Consider the following 10,662-nt stretch of genomic DNA (forward strand, 5'->3'; position numbering starts at 1 on the left):
ACTTTTACTCTAATTACTCACCACCCCGTATCCGAGTACTTCTACTCTAAAGTACTCTTCTGTGCCTTGTGGATAGAGAAAGATACGCACCCCCTTACCTACCTCCGGGGGAGCCTCCTGGCCTCCTCTGGAACCTGGAAAAGAAGAAGAGAAAGAGTTATACAAAGGTCTAGTTGGTAGACTGCCTAGACCGGGTGTCTCAGGCCCCAACTTTGTACTTACCTTGTGCTCTGACCGTATGCTAACATCCCCTCTCATCCTCTGCAGTGACGACTCCCGCCTCGGAACCGGGACCTCATGCAAAGAATATTACTGTCTGAGTTCTGTTTGTGAAAACTGACTTTGTTTGAACCTGTTGGAGAAATAAAGCAAGGGGCGCCATCGTGTGTCTAACCCCTGAAACTGCACTCTGAGTTGTATGTCCCACCCGACCTCCCACACATTTAAAAGTAAGATTTAAGATGGAATTCAAAAGAAAATAGTGATGGATCATTCCATAGTCATGAGGAGCCCTGCCATTGAGTTACCATCACGTTTTCTCTTCAGCCTTGACTCAGGAACCACCAGCAAGTTCCAGCCTGGACCTCATGCTGCACACAGGCTTGTAAAGGGTTCATAACGCAACATGTAATTAGGGGCCAGGCCATGAAGTGCCTTCAATGTAATCAGTAATGGGCGGGGGGTGCCCCAGTGGCCCACCTGGAGACGTGCATACCACATAGATTTGGCTGCAATCCTTCCCTTCCCACAGTTGGGTCGGGTTCGAATCAAACCCAATAGGCACTTTGCTGCTTGAGTGTTTGTCATTCCCTCTGTCACGTTTAACCAAACTGGCAGACCCAAATGCAGACACGACAAGGAGGGCAAAGTCCAAGGGTGTTTATTGAAACTAATGATGAGCTTGTAGATATGCAACTTTTCAAAATGAAAGTTAGCAGGAGCTGGGGTGGTGGGTAGGCTGGCAGGCAAACAGTCAGGCAACTGAAGCAGAAGGAAAAAACCAAAGACAAAAAGCAAAAAACACTAGGAATAATTGTCACTAGGAAATAACAGCTAGAAGCGTTACCGCACAGAGAACTGTGGGACTATCTGGCAGTGTGCAGCGAGGAAACCAGGGCTTTTATGGAGTGGTGGTGATGAGAAGATGGCAGGCAGGTGAGTGAGATTAGATGATCAGAGCCAGGTGTGCCAATCTGGAAAGCCATGAACCAAGACTACGCCCACACATGCTCACACACAGACAGACTAACACAAATAAAATACACACACAGGACACTGGCAGGGACACCCTCTCTCTCTCTCAGACCCCTCTTGTCTCCCTCACTGTCACTACGGAAAATAAAGCAGAAATCTTAACCTAAAACAGACAGGCAACCAGTGTATAGGGAAGTTAAAATAAGTCAGTTATGTCTGGTTTAAAGGAAGAATGTGTTGCAGCATCTGTGTTGCTGTATCTGCATTGCTATGTGTCTATGTGTTTCTGCACCCGAGTTGATTTATGAAACCTTGCCAGCCCAGTATATATAGTAACCATTTTAATAAGCTCTGCCTGATGTCTGATGCTTTTTGGAAGACCTCAATGTCCCACGTAGTCTAACCTACTGTAGATAAAGGTTTTTCTAACTCTTGTTTGGACATTAATCCTCTGATTCTTGCTATATTGTGAAGATGGAAATAATATAGGCTCATTTAGGCTGATATTGATTGATATTGACTTGATGTGTAGATATGAATCTATAACTACACCAAGTTTTCTGGCTTGTACTGTAAACACAACCAAACAAGAAGGAAATTCCCTCCCTCATCCGTCCATCTCTTCCCCTCCACCAGACTGTCTCCCATGGGAGACACGTGTGGTTGGTCTGTCTGAGTCATCTGCTGTTGGTTTGTTACAGTGGTCTGCTGCGGTCCAATCATGTGCTTCAGTGTACATGCACATTTTCAAACAGATGAAATCAACGGACACACTTTCAACAAGAGGGTTGTTCAAATGAAATGGATTGCAGGTTAGTTATCCAGTTGTATCATGGGAACCGAAAGTACTATTTCTAATCATGCTCGGTCATACACCTGAATGCAATTATTTACCAGGTAGAACAGCATAAGTCTATTCAATATAATACAAATAATAAAATATCAACAAAACGCATACTGTAGTGTACAGTACAAAACCCTGGATACAATCATGTTCGGTTAGGACTTGAAGTGTGAAGTGAGGGGCTGGTAATGTTTGTTTAAAGTGCTCAAAACAAACATTAAAAGTCCACACACTTGGCTGCCACATGACATAATGCCGAAAGCCAGGCATTGGAGGGGCTGGCGGCCTTCAAAAGGTTGTTCAATTTTAGAGCAGTTTATTTCTATATTCATTTTGACATATTTAGCCCCACTTGCGGTGCATGGCTTTAAGGATGATCATGTCGATTGGTTGGTCGGTTGGTTGACCGTTCGCTTGGTCAGTCCAACACTGGTCCCAAACAAAACGACAGAGACTTCTTTCCAGATAGATTGTCATGGAATTGGCTCTGCACCTTAATGCTGCCCAGAAGATGCATGAACGCACCTTTCCATTTGGTGATTATCTCTACCTCAGTCTCTACAAGAGACTGAGGTCCTATTTCTTTCCCCTTACGTACATGAAGTAAATATTCTGCTGAAAAATTATGACTCTCTTTCTTTTACCCTAGTTCCCACCATAATTCACGATGAATAAAGATAATTAGGTCAACGTACAGCACACAGCATAGACTGTACAGTATGCTGAAAAAGTGAAACCGATGAATTATAAAATCTGTCTGAAAGGGAATAGAAACAGCAGATTCCTGGGACTGAACCAATTAGGTGGCATTACACGCACAGCTTCCAAGGCTCATGTGATTCCTGTCTCACTGTTTAATGTGAGCGAGTGGTCAGACTCAGAAACAGGCTGCGTTCTTCTTGGTTCACTGAACCAGATGTGTATGTGTGTACACAGTACACACTGCTACACAGTCAAATCCTCAGGATTTATCTGTGACCGTACACATTTATCTGAGACCGTACAAATGTACTGAAAAGTAACAAATACATTTCTACACCCAGTTAACACAGGATTTTGCTGTCTACGTCGTAGAATATGTCCCTGACTCAGTACAAATGGTATCATTATCACATCACAACAGCTTAAGGCATAACATTTTATATAGGACATCTATGGATGTATCTGACACTTTATGGTGCAATGTGGTGAATAAGGTCAAGCATTTTCATCTCCCTGCATAACATAGTATGACATTTAGCAGCTCAACTATGCACATGTCACAGTCGTTCTGTTTCTTTGAATCTTTGTCTGTGGGTTAACCACCAGAGGAATGTATGTAACACGTTGTGCGCTTGAGAAGTATATAAAGTGCTGAAGTGGTTAATGTATGTTTTGTAATAATAATAAAAAACACAGTAGTAACTAAAGTTTGCAAATAAATGTAGTGGACTAAAAGTACAAATTTTGGATTTGGGATGTAATGAAGTAGAAATAAAAGTATTGAAAATCTGAAGTACCGGTACTCTAGTAAAAGTAAAAATACCTTTTATTGTAATTAAGTACAGTACACTGTCCATTTCTGATTCTGTCATCAAGCAGCTATACAGTATTATTGTGTATACTACTTGTAGACATGCACTCATAGATGGTACTGTACACATTTGTTGTGTTAGGGTCATTATTAATATGACCCATAGGTCTAAACTGTGACCTTGTGCTAGCTGTAATGCTTGACTCATTAGAAAAACTAAATCTGTATCCCCATGTCATCTGCCAAGTCTAATTTAAATTGGATTCTTGAACACAGAGATACACAGCATTGCACTCTCCCAGACTGCAAACCTAAAGATTTATCCCAGCTACTTTCCAGTTGGATCCAACATATCTTGTTTGAGCAAGAAAGGCTTTGAAGAATTGTTTTCCAACAGCGATGTTGTCATGACGTAACAATTCCTTCATGAACTGACAACTTTCTTAAATCTCACACAGACATGCCTGCATGCACACGCACGCACGCACGCACACACTCACTCACTCACTCACTCACTCACTCACTCACTCACTTCTCTGATAATCCCTCACTTCTAATGCCATATCACAGAAATGGTCAATAAACAAGGATGGATAAACGAGAGAGACTAGACTAAACTAACGAAAGCCATACAGTGGGTTGCACAGTGCATATTATAGAGTGTCGCAGTCCCGCCCCCTTTCATGACGACGAGAAGATAATTTCCCAATAACTTTTTCCCATAAACGTTTCAAAAAGTATTTATTTAAAGACATGTAAGCCTCGGACAAAGCCTGGCCCTACATGGATGGTGACAAATCATGACAATAAACTAAATAAATTGGGCCGAACAAATAATTAGAAAAAAGGTGTACCGTGCCCTTTTTTTCTTCTTTCTAATTAATTGTTTATTGTCATGATTTGTCAGCAGCCGAGTTGGCAAATCTATATTTGTTCATTTTCTTGACAGACAGATCTTTATGTAAAATAAATATCAAACGACGAGTGTTTTGGATTCATCTTACCCAAGTCTGTCTTCCTCTTTCTTCCTCAGGTCAAAGTCTCGCTGCACGACATCCCAGACATGTTGGACCTCCTCGTCTGTGAGCTTGGACAGGTCCAACTTCTTAGCCACGCTGTCACGCATCATCATGAGATCAGGAGGACCAGAACCTGCCACACGGAATTCTGATGGGCTACAGTAACAGTGGGATAAAAAGATAAATATATATATCACTTTTGTAACCCAAAACCTTGTGATGATGATGGTCATAATATTAACTAGTAGGTAACATGTGGCCATGGTCCTGCCTATATGGGTGTAGTCTCGCGAGGCCAGATTGTTGCCTCTCGCAATTTTCAAATGCTTCCGTCCTACAGTATGGAGAACGGAAGCTCTGATCACAAGTAAAATATAAAGCGAAGCGTGAAGCCTCCTTCCTTACAGTCACACACATTTATCCTAATATAAATAGAAATCACCTAAACATATTATAGTTTTCTGCTTAGCAGAAATGGAAATAAAAATAAGCTCTAAAGATATTTCTAAATATATGTTCGTGAACGGAAATGACAAACAAATTACTCAGATTTGTTTGTCATTGGTGTAGTTCCAGACTCTACTTCATCTTAATGAGCCCACTCAGCAAACTTATAATACTGGATGGACATTGTTTTTTTAAAAGCCTGCTACAGTAGCCTCGTTATCCAGCCCAGTTGGTATGAAAACAGAGCTGAATGAACATGTTTGCCTGCTAGCAGGGAAATGTTAGGTCACTAGGTGAACTCAGGCTGTCTAAAGCCCAAACCACACCGGTAGGGACTCCTTGGGACAATACACGTTTTAAGGTCAACCACACCAATGAAAGGTTGCTGCAGCAGCGGTGTCTTCCAGCTACAACGTGACTTCCCTAGTTTAGGTCTTATCACCACCATCATCGCTTCGCCGGACCAACCAGGGTCCGCAACATCTGCCACGTCGGTCCATGTCATCCTTCACTGTGGACTCTCCTCATCCAATGAACTAATCAAACGCAGCACGCAGAGTCAGTTCAGTCAGTCAACCTCAAGGGAGGTTCTTGCCATGCTCAAAGGCGCATACTATGCTCAAGGGGTTAACATGATGCATTACTATGTCGGAGTATACGTGTGTGCAAGTCTCACACGTCATTCGCCGATGCGGCAGTCAGCTGACTAATTGAGCAGGCTACTTAAGCTCACTAGACTCCATGCTCTTCCTGCCTTCCTCCACTCATGGTTCCCGGTTGTATGTGATGTTTTCTCCCACCACCACCGGTGGGCTCTGCTATTTATGCTCCCCACGGGGCGTTATTGTATATCTATCTCCCTGCTCTTATGTTTATGTTGTTGCTTAATCGTGCCGAGCAGGGAGAAATCCAGCAGAGCCGAATGCCAAGTCAAATATCATATGCACACTCATTACTCATTCTGCAATAAATATTGGTTTAACTATTCGTGAGTTCTGACTGAACTGTAATAACAACAACTGTGACGCCATTTGCATCTTAAAAACCATGGACAGTGCTAGAGACATTATTCAGGGGAAACAGACATTTTGTAACATGGAGTATAATGCTTTGTAACTTCCTGAATCTTTGCAACATCATTTTACTGAAAATTATTCACTAAATTATCTTTCTTTTATTTCTCGGTGTCGTGTGCATTCATTCCGGAGTCGTCTAAATTACTATTTTGGGTCTATTAAGGTTTTCTTCATTGCCTGGTTGGCTAAGGATTTTTAAAGGGTTTTCTGATTCTTACTATTTTACTTTAGAAGGTAATACTATTGATTCATTTGGTCTTTCTCCATTCTAGTTTTTCTCACAGGTTTACATCTATCAAAATACCCATCAGCATCCACCACCACTAGACAGGCAATGGTCCCATTATGTGATAAAGGCAGTACGTATTAACCTGCCTGTTAAGCAAACATCCTGGGTGTTTGTTTAACAACCAGGAAGGTTTAAGGTTGGTCAACGTTACCATGACATCCAAGGATCTCATCCCAGCAGCACTAAAACAGCCGGGTTATTTACCTTAAAACTAGCCCTGAAACATGACTGCCATGATGATTATCATGACATGTTTCAGGGCTACCTTAAAACCAGTGACGTGGATGACGTAGTGAAAGCCATAAATCCATCATGGCGAACTGACGTAATGATGTAATGACACTCTCCCCTGAAATCGGGAGCATAATAATAACAAAATGTAGCAACTTTTAGCTTTTTTGGCTAACGGCTGATGTAATCTACCAAAAACCGGCCGAAATCCGCGCGTGCACGGGCGATTATGCACGCGCGCCGTCTTTATGTGCATCGCTGTGTAAAATGCGATCTTTGGGGCTTGATTAGAGCTTAATTTGACTTAGTTATGAAAATAAACGATGATAGCTTAGCATTCCGGACATCAGACTGTCTGTCTGACTGCAGAAAGCTAGTGGATGTTGTGATCCGTAGAACCGGAAATGACATCGCCAGATTCGCTGTATTTGGTCAAAATAGGCATAATGGTGCGTTCCCGCCACCTGGTGGCAATAATATATATTACAATATGATTGCTGTGTGTGAAAGATATGTATATACTATATCACAGATTTTTCTTTTGGCATTAAAATGTAATATAATTTAATTTAATAGTGTTGGCAGAATTATCAATCCAATGTTAAATTAGGTTGGTCAGTAAGGGGGTTTAATGACATACATGCCTTTATTATGTCAGGTGATGAAAGAGAACAGAACAATATATCTAGTGGTACATTGTTTACAAGACTTGTCTGTCTCTAATTCTCTATCTGCAATCTCTTACTCACTATACAGTAAGAGGAATCACTTTCAATCTAGTGTCCTTATTTTGGTCATCAAGCAAGAATGTTAAAAGAAAACATAGAAATGACTCACGTCCTATATCAGCTTGCATTCCATTCTGTTGCATATTGTACCTTAGTGGCGCTTTCTGTAGTCAAGTTTTCAGTCTCTAGTCACGTTGTGTTGGGGGGGAGGATAGCGGGCTTAGTGTCCCATTGGCCCTATAGGGCTAGTCACCCATTGGCTTAGAGGCCAGCCAATTATGAAAATCTCGCCCCTAATACTACATTACACCGAGTGGAATAGTAAGAGAGTGGCGACACACTTTGATCTCGCCGCAAAGCGGGTGCCTATGGGCTATAGTTCCAAATATTGGAACTATCCCATTGAGATAGAATCCATTGTTACCAATGGGACTCAGCGCTTGTGTCGCCACTAATATTCCACTCGGGTACTACATCGCCACATCGCTACTAGTTGGGGCTATCATTGATCAGCTTTGCAAGTTTATAAAAATGAATTCATTTTGTAAATATTAAAAAAGCCATAGACTTTGCTGCCATATGACGTAATTCCGAAAGCCAGACATTGGAGAGGCCTAAACCCCCCCCCCCCCCAGTAATGGCTGTGTCTGTCTGTATTCCTGACTTCGCCTATGGCATTGTGCCTAATAGGCCAGCACCCAAAGGGCACCGATCTAGTTTACTTAAAAATGCAATATCTGTAAAATTGTTATCAGGGGGGGGTAGCCCATCCTATTTCCAGCTTTTAGTGCATGTGTAAACACAAACTTTGTCCTAACACAAACACAATGAATGGACAATTTTGAGTGTTTGTGTAAACATTGAAGACGAAGGTGAAGATGAAAATTCTGATTGGCCAGAATGAGATGATGTATATGATAATGTACGATGATAAGAGCACCCTCACTTCACATGGGTGTGATTTTTTTTGCCAAATCTTTTGCTAAATATCAATATCGTGCATACCTAAAATCAAGCAAAATTGCCCAAAAAACTATCTTAAATAGCCAATTTGGATGGTCTCAAGATCTGCTACTGACTTAATGTAGATGAATGACATGTCTGCAGTCTGGGACATTTAACCATCAGGACAAAACATCAATTTAGGAGAAGATGATGTCACTGCTACCCATGTAGACAAACACCACACACACACACACACACACACACACACACACACACACACCACATGAACAATGATCACAGTCACACACAATGAACATAATGTTCAAACGATGCAGTAATCTCATTTTTGAGGGGCACTAGCCCCTCCTATATACAGCTTTTGTCTCCACATGTCTCATATTTGCCATTGACAATGAAAGGAGAAATTAGGTCATATACTGTATGTCCGCCAAATATGATGTAAATTTGTGGCAACACAAACATTAAATGCCATTGACAATGAAGGGAAAATGTACGCCCCTCACTTCACACGGGTGTGATTTTTATATCTACAAATGGCAGCTAATGCATATTTGGCTACATCTATTTGCAAGCAATGTTCCCAAGTTCACACACCCAAGGATGGAAGTGCAGTGCCAAGTGCACACATGGTCTCATTAAGTATTTGCACAGAGGGTGTGTACTGTTTGTCATTTCATTCCGGTATGGGACAACTGAGGTATGTGCAATTGCTTTAAATAGTACATGTCCTTATTTCAAAAGGGAATCTATCTCAAAATTATATATGGCACCTTATCTTGGAAAAAATGTATGTCAATGATTGTCTGCCATGCTCTGGGTTCAACAGAACTTCATCCTATTCTTTCTTATATTTTATTTAGCAAACTACAGACTCAAACTCCTGAAGTTTCAGAGAGCCACCAAAGCCTAACAAAACATATTTTTACACCAAAGTCTCCTATAAGTCTATACATTCCCTTTCACATGAGAAGGGGATGCTTCTCACAGCTGATTTTGCGCAAACAACACAACCTGGAGCCCGTTGAACACAACTGACGGCACAGTAGCTGTATAGCAGTTGTTTTTATGTACTATCATTCATGAATCAATCAATACAAGCCAAGGGTTTCAGACTTGAATAAACAGTAATATACAGTTGACACAACCTTCCAACGTCGTCCCTCTAGAGGTCAATTTATTAGCTTACCTTGTCATGGCTTCTGGCAGCTAGTCCAGCTCCTATTCCCCTGAGAGACTGACAGAATGACTGCAGGGCAGCTAAGTTAGTAAGTAGCCAGCAGCAAAGCTAATCACATGTCTAGTTAACCAGGAGGCAAACGGCCTCATCTCCGCCTCCCTGCTGCTGCCCTCTCTTCAGAGGTTCAGGCCTCAGGCTAGTCCTTTATGTCCCGGGGTGGGTCAGCCACGGGCCATCATACAGACAGAGGTTTATGTCTTGACCACTTCGTGACATGACGAAATGTAATTTCTTTCAGTGCCACAGTTGTCCGTTCTAATATGCTGTTAGGCCCATGTAGTTAATGTAAGTAAAAACCTTAATTCCAGACACCATATGAATTCAAATCAGGGCAGATCCAAAATCACCACAAAGAATCTCTTGTCAGTTCATTCCACACTTTTTTCACAAACTTTCAATATCCTCCCATCTGTTCAGTACTTCCTGTTTTCCAAAGTGTCTGATTTAATTGGAGCCATGTGAAGTTTCCAGCAATCCAATTTTCTTGTTTTCGCCACCGTTCTTCACTTACTTCAACAGAGCAAACAGGATGAAGATATAAAACTTGTGGGATATATCATGTTCTAATTTGTCAAGCAAAATTAATTCAGCTCTCAGCAAATTATTAGTGTCTATATGTAGCAGTAGTGGATCAGAGCCTCTGCCTGATGACCAAATCCTAAAATTGCGCTTTAGGCTAATGATTAGCCCGCAGCTGTCAGGTTCAGTAGGTTCAGTACATAAAGTTATATAACAAGGCAGTTTGATTTAATTTAGGGGCTGATCAAAGCAGAGTGGAGAAATATGCAGTGCTTTTTCAGTTGATTGAATCACAGCCTCGTCAACGCAGGTAACTTTGCGCTAAACATGTCCTGTTTACCTCCTGGAACAGAGATATTATTCATTCATGGTTCTAAATATGGAGCTGATCCATGACACATGCACTCATTTATATAATCTTGTCACTTCAAGTGTACAGTTTTAGGGTTCACATACAGTACATTAAAGCTATATACAGTAAGTAGCCTACTATCTAAATGTGTGAACAGGATAAGTCAAGATACATATGCATACAGCAGTTATTTAACATTACATTGAAAATGAAATGTTCAGTATGATTATTCCTGTAGTATTAAAAC

General features: G+C 41.3%; 1 protein-coding gene across 3 annotated transcripts in view; it reads right to left on the reverse strand.

Annotated features, from left to right (window-relative positions):
* mlphb (melanophilin b) overlaps nucleotides 1-9,643 on the reverse strand; it is a 45,475-nt gene extending 35,832 nt beyond the window's left edge. For all 3 annotated transcript variants that reach the window (XM_080785158.1, XM_080785159.1, XM_080785157.1), the window contains exons 1-2: nucleotides 9,494-9,643; nucleotides 4,556-4,726 (exon numbers count right to left, since the gene is read on the reverse strand). In XM_080785158.1, coding sequence (XP_080641284.1) covers nucleotides 4,556-4,726; nucleotides 9,494-9,501 — 179 coding nt within the window. In that variant the 5' untranslated portion in view covers nucleotides 9,502-9,643. The remainder of the gene's footprint in view (nucleotides 1-4,555; nucleotides 4,727-9,493) is intronic.
* Between the last annotated feature and the right edge of the window lie 1,019 nt (nucleotides 9,644-10,662).

The sequence above is a fragment of the Protomyctophum bolini genome (assembly GCF_963924005.1).
Source record: "Protomyctophum bolini genome assembly, chromosome: 16".
Lineage (NCBI taxonomy): Eukaryota > Metazoa > Chordata > Actinopteri > Myctophiformes > Myctophidae > Protomyctophum > Protomyctophum bolini.